Genomic DNA, 26,668 nt, shown 5'->3' with positions numbered 1-26,668 from the left:
TCAGCAGAAGTCTATTCCCTTTCTAATGCCTGATTCTATGTACTGTAACATTGCTGTTAGAAATCTCATCCTCTTATCTCGAAAATGAGTTCCTGCCTGTGGGCAGTGCCTGCTGGAGTATGAGTTCTGAATTACAGATATCGCTGCACTGTGAGTCACTGGTTGGCTTTGGTGCCAAGCTTGCTTTCAGGCTACTGAAAAGCAGTCTGCAGAGAAGAACCAGGGGGGAGAGAGACTCGGCAGCGTTCACTGATGGGTACGAGGCAGGGCCAGTGTGGCCTTTCCTATACGTAGGTGTGGTACAGCTCACCTAACGGTACCCAAGACTTAAGTTTGATGGAAGGGGCCGATGGTCACAGCGTGAGCTGGGTAAGGTGTCTGTAAGGGAATACATCCCAGCGGGTCAGCAACAAAAAGCCATGGCTTCTTTCCGTGGTTGCTGGGTGGATTTAATCTAAATAAGCGCAGTGCGATGGGGCAGACACCTATTTATCTGTGTGGAGGCTATTGGAGTGCAGCCTTTGCTTTGGCCCAGCTGCGATGGCTGTAGGGACCTGCTCCTCGCTTGGTTACGTAGAGGCAACCCCCCCGCCCCCCCAAAAGCAGCGGTGAACCATGTCGTTGAGGGTTATTCCTACACCCTTGGTACAGAAGAGAGCGGTGCCCCGTCCCCGCCCCTCTCGCCCCACTTTGGGAGGAAAAAAAACCCCCAATACGTGCAGAGAGGGGCGGCGGGGGCTCCTCGCCCCGCCCCGGCGCGGCGGGGCGGGCCGGGCCGCCGGGAGCCGTTCCCGCGCCGCTCGGCAGCCGCTGCGGCCCGCCCCTGCGCTGGGGCTGCGCCTCCGGCCCAGCCTCGCACCGCCGGCCGGCAGCAGGGAGCCGGGCCCGGGCGCCCGCCCCGTTAGAGCCGGCGGCCGCGGCTCCTTCTCCGAGCGGCGGTAAGGCGGCGCGGCCCGGCCCGGCCCGGCCCGGCCCGGCCCGGCCCTGCCCGGGGAGCCGGCGGGGCCCCGGCTCGCAGCGCAGCCCCGAGGCGGCCGGCGGCGGCGGGGGGGGGGGGTGCGGGGCTGGGAGGCCGCCGGGCCTCCGCCGGGCCTGGGGCGGCGGGGAGGGCCCCGGGGCCTGGCAGGGCGGGGAGCGGGGCTCCGGGCGGGGGCGGGGGGGGCTCTCGGGCCGGCGGGAGTGGGCCCGGGCAGCCCTGCCTCCGGGACCTGTTTGCTGGGGTTGAGTGCTGGCCGAAGGAGGCCGTTACATCCCCTTTTCTCTGCGCGTTTCGCCTGTTTGGCGTCTGGAAGAACCACCACCACCCCCCCCCACCCCCCCCCAGGCTGCGCTGCCGGGGCTCGTTTTCCGTGTGGCCCATTTGGAGCCTGTGTGGCATCTGAGCCCGGAGCTGCTGCCAGCACCCCGGCTGGGCAGTGCAGAGAAAGCGGCCTGAAACTCCTGAACCCCTGTGGAAGTGTTGCAGGAAAACTGGTGCCCGGTGCTGGGGCGGGTAAGCGGGTGGTACAGCAACGTCGCTGCTACGTGGTGCGGTGTTTTTGGTAGGATACGTTGTGTGCTCTTTTTTGGTAGACCCTGCTGATGGGCCGGGACTTTCAGGGCCTTACACAGAACAGGTTGCAGGTAGGGGAAAAATGGTAGAAGTTCACAAGCATCCCTTTTATTTTGGAAGACGGACAGAAGACAGGCTGTAGCTTCACCACGGAGAGCTGAGGTGTGGCTTGCCTTTTAGTGGATTACAAGGGAAAGTAGGTTGTGATGTGGCAGGTGAACAGAGGGAAGGAGAGGGAGTTCAGTATTGGAAGGAAGCTTGAAGAAAGGTGGCCCTCAGGGCTTGTGCGTTTGGCCTGGAGGTAAGGGGAGCTGTCGAGTCTTACACAGAGCGGTGGGGCCTCGCTTGAAGTTAGCAGGAACTGCTTCAATCTTGTGTGTACTCCATAGAAGCACGGTGAAGTTTATTTGGTGCTGGTGTGCATCAGATGATTCGAGGACCTTTGATGAAAAGAACCCGTGGAAAATGTTTTGTTTAGATTTTAATTCGTCGGGTTTTCTCTTGTACTTCTGTTTTTATTAGAAATAAATTGAAGGAAAGTGCCAAGAAGCAGACTTTTTTTCTATTAAGAGTCAGAATTGTTTCTGTGAGAGGAAAGGTCATGATCACGCTTTTAGAAGAGGTATTGTCAAGCTTATTTACCCAGTGGAAAGAGGATATGTTCTAGATGTGTTCTGGCAAATAATAGCAGTAATCCAGCAGAAAAGAGTAGGCTATTGCAAACTAAACCAACAAGTGTGCCTGTTTACCTCATCTGCTGAACAGTCATTTGGTAGAATGGCCTAGGAGTTCTTGTAACCACTTTCCACAGCTGAAATAGGACTTTTTTTAAACAAATGGTAATTAAATGAAATTGTTGGGTTTGAGACTGTAGTTCTTGATCTGCCATTTTATGGAAGGCGATACTTTAGGATGTAGGCTGCATGGTAGGAATGATGGCCTGATGGGCAAAGCTGGGGGTAGTAATCATGAGACTGATTATCGTCTTGGCCCTGTCATTTATCTTCTGCGAGTCCTCAAGCAACTTAACTCACACCTCAATTTCCCGTCTGTAAGTAAGGTATATTATAATATTTCTTTACTTTTTTAAGGGTAGTGAGGATAAAGTGCAGTGAGAGATTGCAAGGCACTGTGAAGTGTCATGTGCGTTAAAGACCTAAGTGGGTCTTAGTTGAGTCATCTTTGTGTTTCAGACTTGGACTTCAGGAGAATGCTTTGTGGAAGAGAATGGATAGGAAGAGCAACTGTCTAGTCTGGTTGAATGAATGTGGAAGCCTTTATGATGATGCTTTTATTCGAGCCAAATTGAACAGCACATTTCCCTCCTCTGTTTAACCAGTCCTATCTTTTTTTCTATTGCAACTGTTGCTATGATCTTCTCTGTTAACTGCTCCTTTATTAACAGAGCTCCTTGTCCTCTTGCTGCTAGAGTGTTTGCAGTAACAGACCTTTTGTCTGCTAGACTGGAGATCCACTTCTCCTGGAGCGCGTCACTGGTTTCCCACCAGTGGTTTCCCACTGGTTTCGCACTTGCATGCTGGTTTGGATGCCTTGTATTACACCTAGCTGGAGGCTATCTCTGCCTTAGTTAAAAGGGTGGCAATGGGACTGCAGCTCTGCACAGACTACCACTTTCTTGTCCCAGCTGGGATTGTCTGTGTGCGTGAAGGGGGAGATCATCAAGTGTTTGGAGCAGGGACGTCAGTGACTCTGTTCCAGCCAAAGGTGGAGGCTAATATATGGGTCTAACAATATCTGTACTGATGTCTTGGTTTTCCTGTGCTGGTTTTGGCTGGGATAGAGTTGTCTTCAAAGTAGCTGGTACGGGGCTATGTTTTGGATTTGTGCTGAAAACAGTGTTGGTAATTCAGGGATGTTTTCCTTACTGCTGAGCAGTGCTTGCGCAGGGTCGAGGCCTTTTCTGCCTCTCACCCCACCCCACCAGCGAGGAGGCTGGGGGGGGGCACAAGAATTTGGGAGGGGACACAGCTGGGACAGCTGACCCCGACTGACCCAAGGGATATTCCAGACCATAGGACGTCATGCTCAGCACATAAAGCTAGGGGAAAAGGGACAGGGGGACCATTTGGAGTGATGGCGTTTGTCTTCCCAAGTAATGGTTAGGTGTGATGGAGCCCTGCTTTCCTGGAGATGGCTGAACACCAGCCTGCCGGTGGGAAGTGGTGAATTAATTCCTTGTTTTGCTTTGCTTGTGTGCATGGCTTTTGCTTTCCCTATTAAAGTGTCTTTATCTCAGCCCACGAGTTTTCTCACTTTTACTCTTCTGATTCCCTCATCCCACTGTGAGGGAGGTGAGCGAGCACCTGCGTGGTCCTTAGTTGCCAGCTGGGGTTAAACCCAGCCTATGTAATTTATCCCATGCTTTTTATGTTTTGTCTTCTTTTTTAAAATAGAAATCACGCAGTGCTGTGGACAAGTGTTGCATGTTGGTATCCTGTGCATCTAGCAAGATGATGATCCTGAGTCATTGCTGTAGAACAAAACCATTTCTTATATGCCCTGAGCTTTCCAGCTGTCCTGTAGCATCACATTGGTGCAATCAATTTAAGCACTGATGGAGTAGTGTTAGTTATTACAGCTGTTGTATGAAAATAAAAAAATCTCAGTGCCCTGTTTTATATTTCTGTGCTATTGCTTGCTTATGCTGCATCCTCTTCAGTGTAGTCTTTGATGCTGCAAGTATTTTTTCCTAGTAGCTGTGAGGTGCCTCTGGAGGCTGTATCTCTTGCCGAGAGTTTGTTTTTTTTAAATTTTGAAAATGGGGATGGTGGGATACTAGGTGAAAGCTTGCTTTTTTTTTTTTTTTTTTTTTGAAAGGCAGACTCTTCCTGACTTCCTATTTCACAGAACATCCAGGTTATTTCATTGAGTTAGAGACATCATATGGTCTCTAATAGATTTTTGTAAAATTGAAGTCTGTACAGTAGTAGCTTCCTGTATGATAGAGAGTTTTCAATGGTAAGATGTGCAAATTACATTCTTTGGAGAGAAATCTGAATATGAAATAAGTGAAGATAATGAATGGTGAGACATGCTTTTCTAATGGTCAGTTTTTCAGTGTAACTTTGGGTACACTGCAGGTATCTGTGATGTAATAGAAATATTATTTAATATCTAATGTTTAATAAACTAATATTTTAAATACTATAACTATGTTCTTTACTGTCCTAATGTTTTTTTTTTTTAATAATCCTGATATTTTATGCATAAGTCATGACTCTTGCATGGAATGAAAATATGGGAGTAGAATTTTATGTTAATTTATGCCTAGTCCTTTTCCTGCTTCTTAATGCTTTTGGATGGTTCCGTGAAAATTTTCAAGTTCTGAGCAGTTGGGGCAGATCATAGTTCAGGAGTACATTATGTTCAGGAAGCTTTATTATTATGTAGTGGGAAAATGTCTCATTTGGCATAACCTTTTTGTGAAACATGTCTGTAATACTATTCTGAAGGTGTTTTTCACTGCTGTCGTAAGCAATGCAAAGAAAGAAAATTAAATATGTTGGGTTTTTTCTAATCTGTATGCATTGTGGTGAGGGAACAGTTTCAGATTTTTTGAGAACTCACTAGGAATGTGGATTAAGTAAAAGGTAGCTGTGTTGAAAGCATCCCGTTTTGTGTAAGATGGGAAGTGAGTCATTGAGTCCAGGTCCCCTACCATTATGGGAATGATGTCATATAATTCCACATAAGAATTCTTTCATTCTTAATTTTTTCTTAATCAGAAGAACTCCTGGTGGTGTTTACCCACTCAGCCATGTCAGAAAATGCTTATTCATTCCTTTTTCATCTTTTTTCTTTTTCTGAAAAGAACCAACTGAAAATGTCTCAGAATCCTGACAAGCCACATTCAAGTGAAGAAAAGTTGAGTGGTTTGGAGGATGGTCAAGAGGAGAGCTTGGATAACCCGGACCAGTCTATCAGAAAAAGAATACGACAGAGTGCTCCAGGGTCACACAGAGATGAGACACCGAAGTGTAAGCGAAACTGCTTTATTAAAAAAAAAAAAAGGTAGATCTGTAATTTTTTGGCAGAGACAATCCTGGCATTTTATAGCATTCTGTGCAAGTTTGACTGTTTTGCGATTAAATATTGTGTGACTCCTGATCATTTGCTTTGAAACTGTAACACCTCTGTCCCCATTTTGCTTTAGTACTTAATTGTACACGATAACCATGTTGCTCTGAGCCACGTATATCTTAAATACCTTTGCGTGTCTGCACCCAGAGAAACGATAAGCGCTATTCCAGTATATTCTAACTAAACTGTTGCTGCTGTTTACATTATCAGCTGAACCTTCTGGATTGTTGCAGCCTCTGTTTCTACTGCAGGGCAAGGGAGGCTGTTATCAACAAAGTAATGTCCTGTCATCCCCCTCCCAATACAGATTAAAAGTTGTATATTTAATCCTAATACTACTTCTAGTGTTAAGCAGGACTCCATGTTTTAAGCTTACTCCTAGGGCATATTTTTCTTTGTCATTCTGCTTTTAGCATGAGGAGATGGATGCAATATGGCTACCAATTATTTCTGGCAAATCTATAGATAAAACTAAGGGAAAGTTTTCTGGTCCCAGGGATTCAATTCAAAGAGGCAGAATTGCTCAGATAACTAGTTCCAAACTTCTGTAGAGAGTGTCTCAGCATGTGACATTTTATTTGTTGCATTCTTTTTATTTTTTAATAGTGTTCATTATTACTTGAGGTTTAGTGTTGTGTTTAGTGTCATGTTACACAGAGGAGATGTTCTGAGGGAGTTTATGTTCTTATGTCTTGCTGATTGCCTGATAGGAAATGCAGTATATATATGGAGAGAGGCTATGAACATGTGAAAGTAAAATGCCTAGCACAGTCTTGCACTGCATTGTACCACAAAGAAGTCGTTGGTCTCAGGCCCTCCCCTTTTGTAAGGGAGCAGATATAATATGAGAATGAAGTAACATGATTTAAGAGCATTCTTTGGTAAATGAAAGAGTCTTAGCTTTTAGTGCATCCTTCACTGCTAGAGTGAAGTCATTTGGCAGTCAGACAAAACCACTCTCATTCGGCTGTGAACTTTGTTGTCTTGCTCGTTCTTCTCAGAATATCAATCCTTGCTGTGTTCCCAGAGTCACTATGCAAGATTAAGCTCCAAGCAGAACGAAACAAGGGTTTAGGAGGGGTGCACGAAAAGAGCAAGATATTAATGAAAAATTAGCACATTGGAACTGTACTGCATGTACTTGGAACAGCTCTGAATGGTAGACAAGTGGTGGACAGTTACTTTTAAAGGACCTTTTCTATGTTACTAGCTTAAGTCCAATCAAACTGGATTATCACATGAGGCAGTCATGACAGTTTGCCTAAAACATATCTCAGCGAACCCAGCCTATGAAGATCCCTTTTGGGGAAAATGAAGATCTTTCATTTTGGGAATTAGTATGTTACTCCTATGACCGGACTGTAGTTGAAGTGAATGAACTACAGAGAGGAATTGATCCATTAGGGCAATTCTGTTGTGGCTCTTTCCCCCCCTTCCGCTCCACTAGATGTTTTCTGGAGGAGCTGAGATGAACCTTGCCATTCTTGTCTGCCTCGCCTGAGGACACTAACGATCTAGCCTTCTCTTTTTCTCAAATACCTGGACCAGGGAAGAGCTGTGGTGCTTCTCCTAACTTCTGGCAGGGCGTTGCTGGGCACCCACACATGCTGCTTGCATTGATGCTAGTGCAGCTAGGAGGAATCTTTACCACAAAGAATCAGTGGCAACAGGTTGCAGTTGGCTTCATGGGGATGGGATCACGCCCTTAAGCAGCATGGCCTACACCCTTGGCACCTTCTCTGCCTTTATGTTGACTTGTCTTTAGGGCTGTGGCACTTCCTGCACTACAGCAATGTTAGTAGTGTCCCAGGAGGATGTTATGTAGTCCAGAACAATTAGGAACTGTAATTTCCAGTGCGTCCAGGAAGCAAATTAAGTTTTCTGAAACTGTCCCTGTCCCTCTTCTACCTTCTAGACTTCTACTGTCAGTCGCTACCTTTCTCTCTTGCCTAATGGAAACTGGCCTGATTTTTCAGGTCTGGTGCTTTCTCCTACTCAATTGTATGCTCCAGGGCCCAATTTGAAGCTGCTTGCCCATCCTTGTCAGTCCCAAATGCCTGCCAGAGGAAGAGGTCTTAGGCACTGGTGCTGGGCTTAGGTCTTGACATCCTTTGTTGCTTGGACGATGGCCTCTTGGGGAAAAAAGAGAGTATGGAGAAGTGCCAGTTGCACTGGAAGTAGTGAGAATAATTAGCTACTAGTGTGTTATTGCTTAATGTTAATGGTGGCTTGTTTGCCGACTGCTTTAGAGATGAAGTCACTTCCTTGAAAAAAATAAAATTGAAATGGCAACATCTGCACAATAATTGGGGAAATAGTGTGGTGAAAATACTAGTATTTTTAATGATTTCTTCCTACAGTGTGGAGAAAGATGCTAAGATGCTATTAAGCAGTTGTAAAGAAGTGGGGTTTTTTTTTGTTTGGTTTTTTAAAAGAGCTTGGTAGAACTTGGAAGCAATTGACATACTGAGCCCAGAATATCAAGTGGGGTTCACTCCTGTGTTTTCTGTAATAGTCCAAACCTGTGTCATCTACCAGCTGGGAAAGGAAGGGAAGGAAAGGAGAAGAAACTTCAGGTGATACTGTCTTTTGGCTCTCTGTACTGTTAAGAAGGTGGAAAGGGTCCAAAAGTATTAGCAGACTATTTTCCACAGACTTTTATAGATAACTGCCTGACAGATTAATTTATGTTGCAGCTAGTCCTCCTCGGCCTGTGTCAATAGAAGAGCTCATGGAAACAGCTAAGGGCGTAACCAACATGGCATTAGCACACGAAATTGTTGTTAATGGAGACTTCCAGATAAAACCAGCTGAATTACCAGAACACAGGTAAGATTGTTACCAAATAGATACATAAATAAGATTTGCATTGGTAGAACTGCAGAACAGCTCTAGTGGGTCGGGTAAAGGCTCTGGCTAGTATCTTTTCTGGCAGTGCCTGGTTAGGAGGTAGGAAAGACCATAAGAAGAAGGTAGTAAACATGCAGTTCTGCTTCCCCAGAAATGTGTGCATGTGAAAGGTGAACCTCTTGGAGTAATCGTTTGGGCATGTGTGGTGCAAATCCCGGTGTAGTGTGGTTTCTGTCGGTGTGCCCTTGTCCCAGAAGTCTGAGGCTGCAGTCTTGTGAATACCCAAGTCTAGCTGCAGGTGCAGGTAGTGCTCTTAGCATCTTTTAAGCTTTCGCTGCCTGTGGGAGTAACATGAAACTCTGATCATTTTAGCTTTTTCTGTCTGTTTCTCCAGGGATTTTTTGGGAAGAGATTCCTATGTTTTATTAGGTTAGTCCTTGCTCCTTTTAAGTCTGAAGTCTTTCCTTCTCTGTCTGACCTCCAGTAATTCTATCCCCTGCTGAAAGGGGAGAGGGAGAATAGAACAAGCTTTGATATCTGGTCACATATCGGCCAGTGTAGCTGACCCAGTCCTGTCTACAGATGCTTCCTCTGCTTTCACACACACAGAGATGTGGCTGACAATGTGTTCTCTGGGCTGACTTGTGAAAGCGAGTGCATATTTCATGGAAGGAAGTTGGTCCACATTGGAACCAGTGGTGTCTGAAGGTCTCTGCATTTAAGAGAGAGACCTGAGCACATTACCTTCACAGGTGCTGCAGGAGAACATGCTACAGATGGCTCTTAGAAGACTGGCATTGGTTGTCCTCTATAGAAATTGGTCATACTGAGACAAAAGGTCTGATGCCCGTCTCCACCAAAACATGATGACAGTGGTTCCCGTTAGCATTAGTAATGAGAGGATGTTGCTTGGAACTAGAATTGTCCCTGACTGAAAAGGCAGTAATGGGAACAGTCTCATCTTCCTTTTTCACCTGGTCTATCGCTGTCTTTCCAGCTCTGACACCAGCATATTATACCAGTGGTATTTTATTAATGGCTGTGGACCGCTAAACAATAGTAACCAAAGAAAATGTGCTCATGCTATTAAATACACTGAACCTCATAGTCCCAGCAGGAATTGCCTCTGAGTAAGGGTTGAATGGGGCAGATGAGGGTCTTTGCCATACTTTCTTCACTTGTCTCAGCCTCTAAGTTGGTAGGAAACAGAATTGTGGCCTCCTTAAATGCTGAGGACAAACAACATTTAACTGAGCTAGCACATGACAACAGACATCTCTGTTGTCCGTCAAGACTCATATTTTAGAGCTCAAGCAATGATTTGATCTGTCTTCTCAGCACCATCTGTCAGTGTGTGCCTTGTCTATTAGACAGAGCCAGGCAGTGTGGCCCAGTCCTCCTTTGTAGCCTTTCTTGCAGGTCATGTGCAGTTCATGTGTGGCCCCATGAACTGGGACCCGTCTCTAGCCTGCACAAATGCTGCCTCTGAAGCAAGCCTGAGACATGCAGAGCTCATTCTCCCCAATCTACATTGTCTCCTCTGTCTCAGCATCTTTTGGGGCGACTTCCATCAGGTGTTTCCTGCTCGGCAGTTGATGGCCAAGAATAAATGCTTCATACAAAGTCCCACAGTTAAGAGAGTGCTGTTCTAATCAGTGTCCGCTTCTGCTCCGTGTTCCTTCACATGGATTTCTCACATGAAAACGTGCTGTGATAGTGGATAACTTTTCTGGTATGCCTCAGTGCCATAAAATTGATCTCAGCATTTTTCAGGGAAGAAAGATTTTAGCATGTTTTCTTTTTTCCATCCTTTCTTCTTTCCCCACCCCCTTTAACAAAAAGAAAAAAAAAGAAAAAGGAGGGAAAGAGCTGGGGATCTATGCTGTACTTCGGAAAGTTGGATGCTTTTGCTCACTGATGCTGAGTAGTGGCTGTAGTTGTTTGGCAGAGTGGCTGATTTGCATCTCTTCACTTGATCACAGAAACAGATGTATTGCAGAGGTCACCTTGCTCGGGAGTGCCTGGGCTTTGTGATGGGCCAGGCCTGCTTTAGTACGAGATCCCTGTATTTGGCTTTTGTGAGGGTTTTGTGTACAGCTATTTAGCACCTGGGAAAGAAAGAGCAGTCATTCAGATTTTGCTTGAAGAGGGACCCTGGAATCTTCCTTGGATTAAATGTGGGGTTTTTTGTGCGTCTCAAGCTCAGAGGCCCCTGCGGCTTGAATATACGTGGAGACAAGTGGTTGGAGGGGAAAGCAGTTGTGACTGCATTTGCAGTTGGAAATACTGTCAGTAGAGCCCAGTTGGCTACTCGCAGAGGTTCCGCAGGGCATAAGTCCCTCTGGGCGCTGCCTGAACCTCAGCTGCACATGGAGTCAGAGCCTTGGGAACCTGGTGTTTGTTGTGGGCATTCTTTGTGTACGTGTGAGCATTTTACTTCTTTGGTGTTGAAGTTAAACACGGTGTGAACAGGAGGCTGCCTGCTGAAGAGGAGTAACTTTCAGTATTTTGAATTAGGAATTGGTACTGAAGCAGTGGAATTCATTTGGTTTTTTACACAAACTGGACTGGGCCTTTACCTCAGAGTAGTTGCAGTATTTATGCATTGAAATGCAGAAGCTTTTGTGTCAGGAAGTTCCTTCATTTCTGTTAGGTTTACTTAAGGAATTTTACTTAGTACAATTGCATTTACTTAGTGAGGCTTTTGAAAGGAACATGAATACTGGTCTTTTGAAGACAAGCTGTAATTTTTGTGATTTCTTTTTTTTTTTTCTTCCACTTATTTAGTTTAGAGGTAGCATATGATAGATACCTTCAAGGATTTTAATTTGTAGCCGCCTTTGCTTGTGCGTAACCCTTTATTAGGATATAAGCCATTCCAAATCCTGTGTCCAGTTTTTCTTGCTTTTCTGAGTAACTTAAAATGACAGATCTCTTCTCTGTTAATTGTCATATATTCATTATTGCATTATATTCATATTATTACATGCTGTTCTTCAGGAGCAGCAGGTTATTTTTGTAAGGTGATGCAGAGACAAGTATTGTTCTTTTTAACTGGTCATATTTACCCACAGCTTAGAAAAAAAAGTAAGAGATATTGTGCATAAAGCTTTCTGGGATTGTCTGGAAGCTCAGCTAAAGGAAGACCCACCGACATATGACCATGCAATTAAACTATTGGGAGAAATTAAAGAGGTAAGATGATGTGATAGCAAGGTAAATTATTGAATTTGAGTAGCTGCATTGATATGAATGAGCAAAAGTGGTTGAAGTTTGGCTTTTCATAAAGGACTGTCTTGGTCTTTTTCATTACTGTATCATTTTCTGTGAGCATATATAAGTAAGTTGTATAACCCCAGAGGAGAAATTTGAATGTAAAAACAAATGCAAAACCAGGTAAGATGATTAAAAGGTAAGTAATACTAGTTTCGTAATTCCAAGCTTCCTTCATGTTATGGCAGTGGTATTAGTTACGGAATCAATGAGATACCCCAACACTGGGCTGACAAAACGGAGCACAATAGTCTTAAGTATGATCTGTACTACAGAGTATTTACCACTTAGTAACTCCAGTGTCATACAGAATGAGCTGAAACATTTGGAGTTGGTGAATGGTTGGTTAAAAAAAAAAAAGAAAAAAAAGAGATTCCACTTGTAAAGGGCAATTAGTTTCAATAAAAAGTGGTTCAGTAACTGGTTTGATCCTTGTAGTCTTTGACATGTAGAACTAATGCACTGTTAAAAACTTTCCATTTCAGAATCTCCTGTCTTTCTTGTTGCCTGGTCATACTAGACTGAGAAGCCAGATCATGGAAGTTCTTGATCTGGATTTGATAAAACAGGAGGCAGAGAATGGGGCCCTTGACATTTCTAAACTGGTCGAATTTGTTATTGGGATGATGGGGACTCTCTGTGCTCCAGCTCGAGATGAAGAAATTAAGAAACTGAAAGATATTCATGAAATAGTTCCTCTGTTCAGGTACTGAAATGGTATTTATTAGTCATGTTGAGAGTCCCTTAAATAATTTTAGATGGGGGGGAGGGGGAAGGTGTGTGTTCCAGCAGGGAAACCTGCAGATCTTTGTAGAAAAAAAGAGTGATAGGGAAAGGGATATAGTTGTGGGCATGAAGGGGAGAGATGCTCCAGAAGTCTTTAACAAGGACTGTATTTGTTCTGGTGAATTGGAGTATTTGTCTGGCTCCTGCATGTCACTGAAGGACATTTTCTTAAATGCCAAATACATATAAGCCTTAAGATAGCTGGTGAATGGTCAATTTGTATTAGAACTTAATATCGACAGCAGGAGGGGGAAAAATAGCAAGCACGAGCATAGGAAAAAGTTTGTCCTTTCCCCCCGTTTGAGCTCTCTTTACCCCCCCCCCCGTATAATATCCTTTCAGTGCTGAAGGGCGTGTACATACCACATATGGGAGCGTAGAGGCTTCTGCTTTGTCACCATGTTCTCAGTTGAACAGCTCAAGGTCTCAATAGTTAGAAGAAATTTCATTAATCTTGTTGTTTTCTAATTTGATAAGCTTCTAAGAGTTCAGGATTGACTTGGCAGAAATATTGCCAGCAGGAATTAGGTTGCTTTGAAATTGAGGTGGTTTTCTTTGGTGGGTTTTTTATTTTTGGTTGTTGTTTGTTTTCCTTTTTTTTCCCCTGTGGGTCTGATTATTTGCTTCCCACTGAGGTTGGCTTTATAGGCTGCCAACAGAGATAGTATGCAAGCTTGGAAACCCAGATGTCTTTCATGTATTCAACATACGATATTGCACATCCTGGGAAATAGAATCTTCGGGGCTAGTAAAGTTAATTCCATGGAGGCTTTTTTACAGGAGAGCAAGATTTATTTCCTACTTGGAAGAGGCACATGCATGCATGTACATGCTTGCTCAAGCTTTCTCTCTTGTCTCATGCTCTTAAATTGTTAAGCAGCCTGTTAATGTTTCCCATGCATGTTTTTGCTCTTTCCTTAGATAATCTATAATAAATCTTGTAAATAGTACCTCTTAAACATCTGCAGCCTTGAATAACTTTTTCTGTTTGTTTGTTTAGAGCAATTTTCTCTGTATTAGACCTAATGAAAATGGATATGGCAAACTTCGCTGTCAGTAGTATTAGGCCAAAATTAATGCAGCAGTCTGCTGAATATGAAAGAAAGAAGTTTCAGGAGTTTCTTGAGAAACAGCCAAGTATGACTTTGTTCCTTTCTTTCTTCCCCTCTGACCTCCCAGTAAACTGCGTGTCTTTCTTTGCTTGTAGATCATGAAAAGAAATCAGATTTTTTTTTTTATAAGTAAGTAAGTTAGTTCCAGAATTCGTATGGTAAATGACAGTGTGTGCCCCAAAACTGTGATTTGAAAAAATCTGCCGGAACAGCAGTTCTGCACTTAGTACGCTGGAGTTTAATTTCATTTCAGTACAGTGTAGGGCATAATTACCTAGCGTCATCTCACCTCCAATTTCCTGTAGCTGTGTGGTTTTAATTTTGGTTTAGATGTTCTGCTTAATGCAATAAATGAAATGCATGTCAATAACTGATATCATGGGTATTAGTAATAGTAACTAATGGGATTATTTGGAAATTATTGGTGGAAAAACTAACTTCGAAAAGGAATTTTCTTAACAAGGTTTTTTTTCCCTGCTCTTCCAGATTCTTTAGACTTTGTCACAAGGTGGTTGCAAGAAGCAGCAGACGATCTTGCAAAGATGAGATGTAAAACGTTGCCTCCCCACTGTAGTGATGATGGTGCCACTGGTGGAGCTTCTGCCTTGTGCTCCACTGCTGTACAAAATCAGGCCTATCTGAAGCTCCTAAAGTGGGATCATGTAAACAGGCCTTTTCCAGAAGTAGGTATTTAACAGAAAAATCAATTTCTGTGCTTGTTCTACTTTTCTATTTCTGGGATATAACAGAAGCTGTTTGAATTTGTAGCCTTGCAACAAGTACAACACTGAAACGTTTCTCTCTTGTTGGAGAGCTCTTGGTAGCTCTTAGGTACTTCTTTTTCAGTATTGAAACTTAGGTGGAAAAGAGGAGTTAATTCTTTTCATTTTGTTCCTGATACTTGGCTGCTGAGCATGTGTTGTGTCTTTGTCTTATCTTCACTGCTGTGAATAGGTAGGCATCACAATGTCACTTCACAGCCCAGCATACTGACTTTATTCTGTGCTGGCTTCCTCCTGCCCTGCAGACAGTGCTAATGGACCAGACCCGCTTTCAGGAAATACAGCTGGAGCTGGAGCAACTCCTCTTGACTGGGACAGTCCTTCTGGTCACGTTCAGCGCAGCAGGCTCAGCACTCGTTGATATGCCTGGATTTGCAGAGAAAATCAAAACCATTGTCAAGGTGCTGCTGACAGGAATGCATCTTCCGTGAGTATTGAATAGTCCTAGTAACAGAGGCGGGCGTAGTTCTGCTTTCAGCCTAGTAAACAATCCGTTTAAGCCTTTCTCTGGATGTGGACTGCAGAATACATGGAGGAAGTGATGAGGGCTTTTTATGAGCCCAGGCTGACAATTTTTATTCAGCTTACTGAGAGAGAACTGTCTTGTCTTGCTCTGTTATTTTCTGATATTTACATGCTCCTTTTTTCAGAGTATGTTTTTCGTGATGCCTGGTTGGCACGTGACAGTGCAAACAGCTAACCATGCTGGCAGTTTGGGCCAGGCTCCCTTGAGAATGAGTGTGGTACAGTAAGCTGCTTGCAGATTTAGAATGACTGCTGTGCACATTATGGGTTGGTAACTGTTTTTTGCATGAGTCAGAGCTGTCTGTATAGGCCGAAAGTCAGCTCTTATTGGTCTGGATTGTTCAGGCTGGAAATCTTTAATGGTATCCTACCTCCTCGTTTTATATCTCAACTTTATTTTTCATATATATAAAAATGTGTTATTCGTTGTAGTTCTGGCTTTATCTGGATTACGCTGCTTCTATTACATTCGATAAATAAGGCAACTATAATTGGATTGTTTATTTTTAAGAGATGGGAAAAAAAGTGAATAACTAAAATAGCTAAGTAACGCTCTACTCCACATTCTCTAGGTCCTTTAACCTGAAGGAATCTTTGGCTACCATCAGTGAAAAGGTGTGTGCTGAAGTTAACAGCTGCCTTTCCCAGCATGGGTTTACACCATTCTCACCTGAGAGAGAGACTGTACTTAAAGGACAAATCCAAGCAGTGGCCAGCCCGGATAATGCCATATGCAAGCTAATAGGTATGCTTTGACAAAAATGCTCTGTTCTCAAGTGACCACTCATCTGTCTTTGTAAAACTGTTGGTGGCGTCATGCATGGTTTCTCATTTAATCTGTTTCAAATACTTGTTTACTATGTTCAGGCTTTCTGTATTTTACATGAGATTACATACACTATTTCTAATTGACTATCTCTTTTGAAAACAAACCAAAACCCTTGGTCCAATTTTTCCAGATTCTCGAATTCAAAAGTTTCTGGAGAATTATCTTGCATCTAGTCACCAGAAATCATTACCTGCTATTCCTGGAGGATTAGGCCCTATTCAAAGAGAGCTGGAAGAGATTGCTGTCAAGTATGTTCGTCTTGTCAACTACAACAAAATGGTCTTCAGCCCTTACTATGATGCAGTCCTTGGCAAAATACTGACTAAGGAAGAATCCCAACTTGTAGGGAAGTCAGAAGAATCATAAAACAAGTTTGTATGCTACCAATACGGTATTGTCAGCTATTTAAAAAAATTGCACCAATATTTGTCTAGGAAAACAGCTTTCCGTGTAAATACTGGTTCCTTTTAATTCACTAGTGATGATTGATGAGGAAATTACATGAGATGCAGGAGGGGTGCTGAAGTAAATGATGAAAGAGAGAAGCGTTTTTAATGTAAGTATGCAACCCGGGGGGGGGTATGTCTTGGTAGTCTTCTGGATGCAATTTTTAGATTTTTGAGCTGATGCTAGGTAGGACAAGTTTAAGAACCAAACTTTAAGTGGCTCATTTTAGGGCATTTTACTCTAATTTACCGTGAATTTAGTTTAATTAATCCAGAGCAGATTAGCAATGGTCCTTCCCAGAAGGGGTGATTTGGCTTTAAAAAAATCTTGCTTTGAAGACTTAAGAAGAAAGCTAAAATTCTAGATAAGAGAAAATTTAACAGGGCAAAAAACAAAGCCAAACAGCACTTTACTGTAACATTATGATTAGTATGGTAGGCTACTAGTTTTTTCTGCATTTTACTGCATTTTTAATAGCATTTTTTTGCTGTTTACCTGCAGATGTTACAAAACACATAATATATTTTTGTAGCAAATTTTCTGGTTATTTGGTAACTGTCCTCTGCTATGTACAGTACTTACAAAGGTGGCAATCTTATAGATTGCAGCTGTATTTATCTCTTGTAAAGACTTCAGAAGGGCAGAGCTAAAATGTTTTGATAAAAGTGGCATTTCTTACCTTTTCTTTGCTAGTAGTTTACTCCTTTTTATGTGAAATACTAATTTTAAAGTAAATCTTTGTCACTTTCAGAAGGTGGATTTAAAGTGTGTGAAACTTTAGGCTGAAAATTTTACTTGTTTTTTAAAACTACAACTGGAGATGGTTGCATATTCAATCATGTCTTCAAAAATATCCAGGAAGTGCAGAGCACTATCATCGGAAGTGTAAGTGATTTTAATGTACTGTGAGAAGTGAATGATTTATTGTTAGTTTGAATATACAGGGAGTATTTTCAGTAGAAGATTTTTTTCACTTTGTAAAGGTGTTCTTGAACCTTAAAATATTTGTAGGTCTTGAATTTAATTAGCTACATGTTGTACAGATGAGTGTTCAGAGAAGAGCTCAATGATCTTACAGCCTTATTGCAATTTCAAACTCAGCTAGGAGGTAAGTACATTTGAAATTTTCCTCTAGTTGAGCACAACGCTGTATTACAGTAATCAAAATTTGATGATTTTATGAAAGCAAAGTTCATAGTTACAAACAGTAAGTGTCCCAAGTACTAGACTATCCAAAATAGAACGTGTTGTCTTCTTTAAAAAGAAACAAACAACAAGTTATGTAAAATAAATAAATAAAAGGGCCCTTTTATTGCAAACATCCAGGTTCATTTTATTAATCAACTAGTCAACCAGAATAACAGAACTTCTAGAAGGAAGCAGTTGATTATGGATCAGTGTTGATGCTTCCCTTTCAAGTTTTCCTTTAAAGGTCAGCGCGGATATAGCTGCACTAACTTTGAGTTTGGAGGGAGGTGGGATAAGTAAGACCTTTTATTCTGTATTAGCCTGTGCAACTGTAAAACAAATCTTTTCTCATTCATTACAAACACCCTTCCCCAGGGGAAAAAACCCCACCAAAACCCTGTAAGAGATCACCAGCTCAGAAGTGATTTTTCCCTTGGCTAAATGTACTCTGATAGCAAAATAGATGTCTCTCTTTGCATGTTTCTTTGGTAACTCAAAAATTAGTAGGTTGGTTAGCCAGGAAAAAAAAAAAAAAAAAAAAGTTCTGAGTAGGTTTTTGGTGTGGTCTATTTCATTGTTTGAATCAGCAAAGGATACTACAGAGGTCTTCGAGATTGTTGCATCTGCTTACTCTACTTTGTTATTAGTGCAGGATCCACCTCAAAATACAGCCTATAGCTCTGCAGCTCCAAAAAATTAATTCAGTAGTTTGCATAACAAAAGAGCTACCAGAAACATTATTGCTAGAGATGTAAAAAAATAAATAACCAAGACAAAGCTGTTTTCGTTTTTGTTAAATGAGAGTTGCACAAGTTTTAAATTGCTGCTGTTATTTTATATGGTAGTATTGCCTAGAAGCTGCCTTCAAAGGCCCCTGTGAATTACGCATACTACAAAAATTTAGATGCTGTAGGGGATGACCTCAGTGATGTGGGGACGAACAGCATCATGGTGAAACAACATACTTAGAAAAGGCTTTGGAAAGTATGTGGTTGGTGCCAGAATGAATGGGACTGCATTATCAATAGATAAAATTGTACTTACTTAATCCAGGAGATGGCTGCTCCCAGTTCTGGACTTCAGGGTCCAGAAGTCCATGACGGCCAACTCCTGCTTACACTGACATCGAAGCATGGGTCGTGCTGCCACTAGTGCATGCGTATTGCTCGCAGGGTCGATACTGTAAGTCCCGTCTCTCCTCATAGTCAGGGTTTGACCCTCAGGCTGCATGTAGAAAAAAGTGCAGTACCCGCATCTGGCTCCAGTCTCACCTTTGGGGGTACACACGGTGGGAACGAGCGCCTCCGTGGGTGGGTGATGTAGGCCTTTCAACAGCAAAGATCTAAAGAGTCTGTAATAAATGCCCACAGGTACAAATCATGTTAATGATTTTCCCAGGTTGTTTTTTTAATGATAGTGGTTGACAAATAGTTTCTCTAGATCCTCTTTAAAAGAAATAGGGAAATACTATTAAGTGGCAAAGCAAAAAAGAAATTCTAGGATTGATAAGGCCAGACCCTACCTCCATATGAACTTCTATATGGTTATACGTACGCTGTTTCACCTTTTAGTCTGATGGATAGGAGCACTGACCTACAGTCATCTCTACGGCTGGTGGCACCAACGTTTTTCAACTTGTCCAAGTATCTGAATTTCCTGTAGTCCACAGGGGTTCTTATGGTCTTACCAGAGTGCAGTTCTGAATAGTCAATTACAAGTTAAAATCTAAAGTATGCATAGAAACTGCTTCGAAAGTTCATATAGTGTTTTCGTTAGCTTGTTTGAAAATAACAGGTTAAACTATGTAGCTAATATATTAACATTTAGCTTTGTACATTAAGTGGAAGACCAATGCAGTTACCCAGGAACAGACTGTGTTAGCTAGTGCTCCTGGACAATCCACATTAGAAATATGTACCGAGTTTGTCTTACGATACTGTCTTCTTTAAACAGTCATGGAATTAAATGCAAAAGTATACTGTATCCTCTAAAAAAAGGAAAAAAAGCTAATTCTAATATGTATGCTCTGATCAATTTCCTGTGATGGTCTTATTAACATCGCTTTTGAAGTGGCTGAGTAATATTTAAGAAGTAACTTGTTGTGTTTGAATAAAACCAGAATGAGGCATGATGTTATGGATATCCTTTTATTTTAAAGGAATGTTTTTTTTTCCATTTTCAACTACAAAACAGATTCCATACATTCTGCCATAAATAAAAACGAACAATAAGGCAGGACACTACATGAACAAACTGAGAACAACTGTTTTCCAGAAAATGTGAATTAAAAATGCTTCACAAGTATAAGCCATCCAGTTTTTAAAATAAAACTGTTGAAAACCCACAAGATTTCAAGTGGTAGATGTGAACACCCTCGAAGGACAAAATGCAGTTTTGACATTTTGCACTTTTGGTTTTGAAAACTTAGTTTTGTTCAGAGCACATTCTAAGGTTGTTCTGGCCGTTTTCAGATCAAGAACCATAGGGGAGAAGAGGCACCACAGTAACAAAACCATTTTCAAGATTTTTTTTGTTTGCAGCTGTCTCTTTTAAATGCTTGACTTTTAAGACTGACGGACTCAATGCAAGTCTTTGTCTCTCACAGTAGAACTCCAAACTTGTTTCACCGGATTCTCTTTTGCTGTCGTGCTCTGTAAATGTCGTGTACAGGGGGAACTACAGATCCTTTCTCCTCATCGTCGTCAGAATCTTCATGTGGTCTCTTAACAGCCTTATTGAGCATAGCATTATTTTCCACAGGTCCATTGCCCTCCACAGCTATTTCAGGTAGGCCTCCGGTAATTATTCGTACAGCTTCATCAACAGCTTTAGAAAGAGAAAAAGATTAATTTAATTTATGAAACTAAATTCCCTGATTAGAAATAAGCATGCAAACAGGGACACCAAGATAGATACATTGTGGAGATTTCTGGAACATGAGACATTTTCCTACCCAATTCTCTTACAAATGTTAAGAATTAAGTCTCGACTGTCTAAAACTCTGAGCTATGACAAACACTAATTATAAAGTAAATGCTGCTGCTTCAGCCTGAGACCTCCCTTTACACAAGTACTGAGGTCATTTGCAAGCTTAACAAAACAGGAAAGCCTATTGGGGAAACAGTATAACTAGTTCATGATTCATCAGAAAGTATGCATTGCATAGCAAGTCAGTTTCTGCTTATCAACAGAGAAAGCTTAAAAAATACCATGTATAATTTAAATAGATGTTTTATTTTCACTCTAAAAGAAATTAAATCCTAGCTTGCCTTCTCTCTCATCATTTGCTCCTTAAACTAACAGAGGGGCTGAAAAGTAGCATATTATCATCTGCCGTAGTTTACATGAAGCCTGGAGTATGGATCTGTCCCATTTTTATATTTCAGAACTCTACCTTCTTTGTAGGAGCTCAGAAAACACTGCTCTTGAATTGTTTTCAAGCACTGCAACAACGTGCATTCAGAGTTATGCCTACCAATAAACTTGCTTACCATACTGCTAATTTGTAATTTAATGTTACAATGCTGCTAGAAATAATGCCTTGCTGCTTTTAAAGGATATTCTGAAAATCTTCATTTCTTTCTTTTAATGGTTACCACCAAAATGTTATTAAAGTAGCAGCTGGTGATTTTCAGCTTTTTGACTTTTTGTTGATCTCCCCACAGTTCAATGTACAAACATCTCTATGTAGATCCCAACCTACAAACGTAGCCAATTCAACAGTATACTCTTAAATAATAATTACACATCTGTAAATGAGGTCTGGATTTTAGATAGCAATATCCATATGTAAAACAAAGTCATATGCAGCATCATATGCAGCACCATCAGACTCTAGAGCGAACAAATAACTTACTGTCTGGCAGTTTGCATCTTCTAAATATCTCCATGAGCTCATCCACTTGAACAAAGGGACCCTGATTTGTTACACCAAAAAAAAAAAAAAAAAAAAAAAAGTTAGAAGATTATTTTCAATAGAGTGATACATACTGTGGTTCTGTCAAAACAGAACCTCTTCGACAACTTTTTGAAGTTTTCAGAATTCATTAAAACAAACCTGAAAACAAACAGGAGGTGGCAGGAGCTTCATGAGAACTACAGCTGCTGGTGGAACAGGAAATACACCACCTGGGACGGGATGTAAACCTGGAGCTGTGGGAAGAAAAACTGTATGAAGCCAGTGCAAGACAGCTAGACTTGAATTGCTTTTGCAGCATTATTATTTGATGCAAATAATTGCTACCCTGTCACTTTTGCCTCTACTAATTACAAATTGTTTAGTCAGTGATCTGAAGTCTATGAGCAGTGTATATAACAGCTTATTACCATTCACCAGACCTTGAACTACTTGTACTTATTTTTCCATGTGACCTTAGGATTAAGTAAAATATATAGGCCTTTAGCAATCCAATTAAACAACAGCCTAAAATTTAAGTTCGCATTTAGATGACTGAAGACTAGGACAGTCTCTGTGATTAGGTTCGCTAAACACCCAGGTTAGTAACTTGCCGCCAGGTGAAATATAACCACTTCTGACTGAACATTTGACTTACGTGCTAAGTGTCTTGGCTGAAATGGAATCATTTGTTGAGTGTCCGGTTTTGGATATTCAGGTTTTCGGTCTACTTCATCTTTGAGAACAGGCACGATGGAAGGTGCAACCACAGGGTCTGGAATTATAGCTGCCAGCTTGGCACGGGAGACATCCTGCGAAAGCCAATTAGAGAGCACTGAACTTGGCAGGATCACATTGCTTGTTTAAATTACAGAACAAAACATCTCTCTAGACCAGCCGCTTATTCTCGCTTTGTCATCATTATAATTTCAGATGTCCTCTTAGAAGACCATCTGGGCAAAACTTGCATGTTTTCCTCAAGCATTTTAGTCCTACAGTGTCCCAGCTGGGAGTGGAAACACTTGTTTTTGTTACCGAATGGGACCGTGTTTGTCATTTTTGAGTGGCTCCTTTTTTTAGGTTAAAAAGATTTAGGTGAACAGGTGCAGACCACTAGGCCTTCACAACTATCGTTTCTCCCTCATTTCATTCCCTAGATTGCTTTAGCTGGGAAAGAAATAAAGCATAAGGCAGTCAGCAGGTGTTCAAATAGGATTATATTTTGGCAGGTTACAAGCAACAGAAACCAGTCCAAGGGCTGAATCATCTTAGGTACACACCGCCTCCCATGCACTTAACCAAGACGTACTCTCTTGTAAGCACGCCTGTAACTTCAAAATAATTTTGTCCCAAATACATTAAAAGAAAAGTATTCAGTGGCTCAATGTGGCTCTTATTTCCACCTATCAGAATATTTTACAACTGTGTGAAGACCAATAATTCAGCTGCTTTGCTAACTTTGATGACCTCTGTATTTTTCAAAAATTACTTTTCTGTATAAGAAATAAATGAAAGCTGAGGCACTCTTTTTGAGACAGGAATTGAAGGCTCTCTTCCTGTTCATGCAAATGGGAGACAGCAGTTCCTCCAACAAAGCTGTTTCTGCCTCTCTGGCAGCCTATTTTACATCATGCTTAAAAAAAAATTAAAAAAAAAAAAAAAAAATCAACATTTTATTCTGTTCTAATGGTTTTCCAAAGCGTTATGGCCTTCCACATGCCTAAAATAGTAGTTAAAATACATGTGGTCAGAAACAAGATGGGAGACCACCAGATACAGGTGCCTGGCTTAGACTTTAAATTCCAAATAGCAGCACCAAAGCACTTTATAGCCATAATAAACAACTGAAAAAAACCACGCAGCCACTAATCCCTATAGATAGTTTTCCTCAGCCATTTGCAGCAATCATGGGGAGCGCAATATGTTTGTTTTGATACGGTTCTCAACGAAGCGAGCGCAGTTTTGCCAACTGGAGTGGAAGGGCAGCCAGCGATGTTTCATACAGATAACCTGATTCTACAAACTTCCAAAAGAACTTTGGTTTTTGAAGGCGCTCAGGTTTAAGTCTGAAGTGGAGGCCTGTAGCTGGGTGGTGATGGCATTAACACGCCAACGTTTCCATGGGAAGAGGAGAGGTAAATAGGAACACGTGAAGCTGCATCTGTTAGTCATGTTCCTTCCTCCTTTCTGCCCTCGGCCCACGATGCCTGGCACTTTGCTGCCCAACACCACGAGGCAGAGGCATCCCAGCCCTGTTTTACCTCCCTTTCTATCGAGCGAAAAAAGTGTAAGGCAAGTCCTAAACAAGGAATTGCTTAAGTTTGCTAGGACTGAAAAGAATAACAGTAAATTTAAGTGTTCTTATCCACTTACCTTATAACCAAGGGCCTTCAGTTCGCTAGCAGAGCAAGGGTACAAATCCATGAACTTATACCTATCTACCAGCAGAGCTGTTTCTTTACCCTCATATTCTTCTTTGAATGCAGTAAATCTCCGTTTTTCAACTTTCAGTATACTAGCTAGATCACCAATGTTACTTTCAAAAGCTAAAAACCGAGCCCAGATTTCCCTATAAAAGAACAGATAAATAGACAGTTGCTGAAGGAGAAAGAATTACTGATCACGACTGAATTAAAAAACATATGAGAGGAGAGATTCGAAGGAGGTAATCTGGGAACACATGACCATTTCTATTATTTACTTTAGATGCATCTAGAACATGCATTACCTTCCCAGTGCCTTATATATTTCTGTAAAAGCTTTCAATCTAGTGGATCGTAAAGGACTTTGTTATCAAAAAGAAAGGATTACTGGTGTAAATGACGTCAGCATTTGAGGTAAGCTTTTATCATCAGTGTAAGATGCACAAATAGACTCTACTCATCCCGCTACACAGAATTTTACTCTGATCCTGATATGTGAAGGACTCTTCAACATAGATTATGATGTAGTTCATATACATTTACTAGCATATTCTAGCAAGCAAGAGCAATACCCTATAACACAATAGGCAGCACTTCAGAATTTTACATGGCCCAAAACATATATAGTTACTGCTTATTTCTCTGTGGAAAATCTCGCATAACTTAATCAACATCTGACCATATTTCTGGACTTGATCCAACTTCATTTTAGCTTTGGAGTTCACCTTTGAAGAAGATTCAGCTTTTAAATTCTTGGTTTTTCTCACTTTTAAAATGGACATAAAAATATTTCTTACGAAAGATCAGAATTGAAGTGCAGAATGAATGTGCACAGCAGTACGACGTTTGATTTCTTAGGTTTGATGCCTATGTCTACCAGAATAATAATGGTGAACACTTGGACTGCAAAGGGTTTGGTAACCATTTTTTCAGAGAAATAAATTTAAAAAGTAGTAATGAAAACGTAGTGGTGAGTGGTTAGTCCAAGTCTTTTCTGGTTCTTTCACTATTTTATTTTCAGTTGGCTAGGAGTTGTTCAGCATTGTCCTCAATAAATTCCTGACTCACCTTCTCTAGCATAATGCTCCTGAAAGATGTTCTCAACTCCCTCTCCCCATCTATCTGGTGAGCGATACATGTCATTAGCCACGCCACCTGCTCAAACCATTGAATCCTTACTGCGCAGGAGGATTTTGCACTCTATCCTCAACAATCCTGCGTCAGTGAGGTTTTAAAGTCTATAAATTAATGAATTTCACTACAAGGGGGATAGGGACTTTCATAAATCTGTCACAGTTGTTGGTATTTTAGACAGCATGAAGAGGGGATGGAACATCTGTACCTAATTTTGTCCTGCTGTTCATTTTTCTAATTTCTTTGGGATGTTTGTAGTTGAAAGGGGTTATGTATCTTTTTTTAGTGTAGTGAAACTGCTTTTGCAGACGTACCCAGATTTCTCAGGTGGAAGGCTCCCTGAAGTTAAAACACGTTCAAACAAAACTCTTGTATTATTGTCCTCTTTAAAAATAGAAAGAAAAAAGAAAAATCACACTGAGTAAAATATATTAAAGACAATTTTAAATCATGTCCATTCAAAGAAATGTGTACATTGAATTAAATAAAGGCTGACATTCCGATACCTGGATTTGAATTTCAGTAAGTAGAAAAAAAATCTGAACGCCTACATAAAACTTTACCAATGTTAAATTCTACTGTGAGTTTGTTATTTGAAAGTCTATTTTTGTTGATAGCAACAAACCGATTCTAATACAGGTTCTTTTATAACAGCACAGATATTGCTTGGCATCTCTTCAGGATCTCTGTTTTTTTCCATTTAATTATCGCAATAGCATATCTTGGTAATTTTAAATCTGGCCTTTCAATTCATTACTTCCCTTTTAAATTAGGGCAATATTAATATCCTTTTATATTCCTCAGAAGTCCTCCCAAAATTATTAGACCTGGTTCCCAATGAGCAGTCAGCCTTTGTACTTTGCCAGCTGGCGGAATGGGCTGGTTGGTGGTTTTGTTCTTAAAGCTGCTAGCTTCTCCCCTGTCTCTCTTGCTGTGTATTTTACCATATCTTATATTTACATGAATTCAGAGATCAATTTTCTTGTTTTTCAGTAAAGTCGGCTGGGTTGCTAAGACAGAGCAATACGCTGGCAAGTTTTGAGATACTTTTTTCTGATGGCAATCTATGGAAAGGCATTGCAAATATTCATGTAGGCCTAAAATAGTTTCTTGCAAAATTACATATACTTTGACTTGAAAAAAATGTCTCTGTTTACAGCTCACAGAAGAAAAAAAAGCTCTAAATCTGTTCAAACTTTCAGAGCCTGAAAAAAACCAAAACAAAATAAAAAAGGTACTGTAGTCCGACAGGAGAGATTCACGTGCCTGGTGCCTACAGAACGCACTGGGAGGTTCAGAAGATCCAGCAGCACAGCTACCTGCAGCCACGGCTCACACCAGCGGCACGGAGGCTGGCTCACAAAATTGAGCTAGCAATTCATAATAAAAACCAGATTGCGTTACACCTCTGTGTCATTATGCTATAAATACTGAGCTAGAGTACTGAATATGTGAAGAAATAGCTGAAGAAATCTGAAAATCTAATGAGTACCTGGGAGGCAGGACTGTGCAGAGGAAGAGCCTGGGATGAACCGCTCTTCTCCAGTTCCCCATGAAACACAGACCGGGACAGTTCCACACAAAGGTCTCTGTCAGCCCCTGCTCCCCACAGCAGCTCCGTTTCCATTAACGTATTACCTCGTGCATCAGGGACTCCCCCAGAGAGACCTTCCACCACCTCCACCTCCTGCCGGGGGGTCCCCGTGCCCCCAGTGCTGGCACAGGCAGGGAGCCGCGTGCCTTGCCCCTGCCCTGCCCTTTGCATCGCAAA

At 41.5% G+C, this 26,668-nt stretch overlaps 2 protein-coding genes across 7 annotated transcripts in view; one reads left to right on the top strand and one right to left on the bottom strand.

Moving 5' to 3' along the window:
- Positions 1-266: 266 nt before the first annotated feature.
- On the top strand, positions 267-19,576 carry TCP11L1 (t-complex 11 like 1). Of its 5 annotated transcripts, none has more exons than XM_052811674.1 (10): positions 267-369; positions 5,385-5,550; positions 8,350-8,482; positions 11,578-11,698; positions 12,262-12,482; positions 13,563-13,699; positions 14,161-14,357; positions 14,702-14,883; positions 15,554-15,726; positions 15,941-19,576. In XM_052811674.1, exons 1-10 carry the CDS (start codon positions 337-339, stop codon positions 16,174-16,176), a joined length of 1,599 nt encoding a protein of 532 aa, XP_052667634.1. In that variant the 5' UTR covers positions 267-336; the 3' UTR covers positions 16,177-19,576. The 5 variants fall into 5 exon arrangements, with proteins under 5 accessions (XP_052667634.1, XP_052667635.1, XP_052667636.1 ...); XM_052811675.1 differs by lacking the exon at positions 267-369 and adding an exon at positions 798-938; XM_052811676.1 differs by lacking the exon at positions 267-369 and adding an exon at positions 1,389-1,492.
- A 2-nt stretch (positions 19,577-19,578) lies between these two features.
- The window catches only part of CSTF3 (cleavage stimulation factor subunit 3), a 50,846-nt gene continuing 43,756 nt past the window's right edge, over positions 19,579-26,668 (bottom strand). For both annotated transcript variants that reach the window (XM_052811670.1, XM_052811671.1), the window contains exons 16-21: positions 25,212-25,281; positions 23,714-23,909; positions 21,999-22,152; positions 21,503-21,597; positions 21,302-21,362; positions 19,579-20,271 (exon numbers count right to left, since the gene is read on the bottom strand). In XM_052811670.1, the coding sequence (XP_052667630.1) occupies positions 20,069-20,271; positions 21,302-21,362; positions 21,503-21,597; positions 21,999-22,152; positions 23,714-23,909; positions 25,212-25,281 (779 nt within the window). In that variant the 3' untranslated portion in view covers positions 19,579-20,068. The remainder of the gene's footprint in view (positions 20,272-21,301; positions 21,363-21,502; positions 21,598-21,998; positions 22,153-23,713; positions 23,910-25,211; positions 25,282-26,668) is intronic.

The sequence above is a fragment of the Harpia harpyja genome, chromosome 16, assembly GCF_026419915.1.
Source record: "Harpia harpyja isolate bHarHar1 chromosome 16, bHarHar1 primary haplotype, whole genome shotgun sequence".
Taxonomy (NCBI): Eukaryota; Metazoa; Chordata; class Aves; order Accipitriformes; family Accipitridae; genus Harpia; species Harpia harpyja.
Note: the sequence above shows the minus strand (reverse complement) of the source record. Positions and strands in the feature narration are given on the sequence as shown.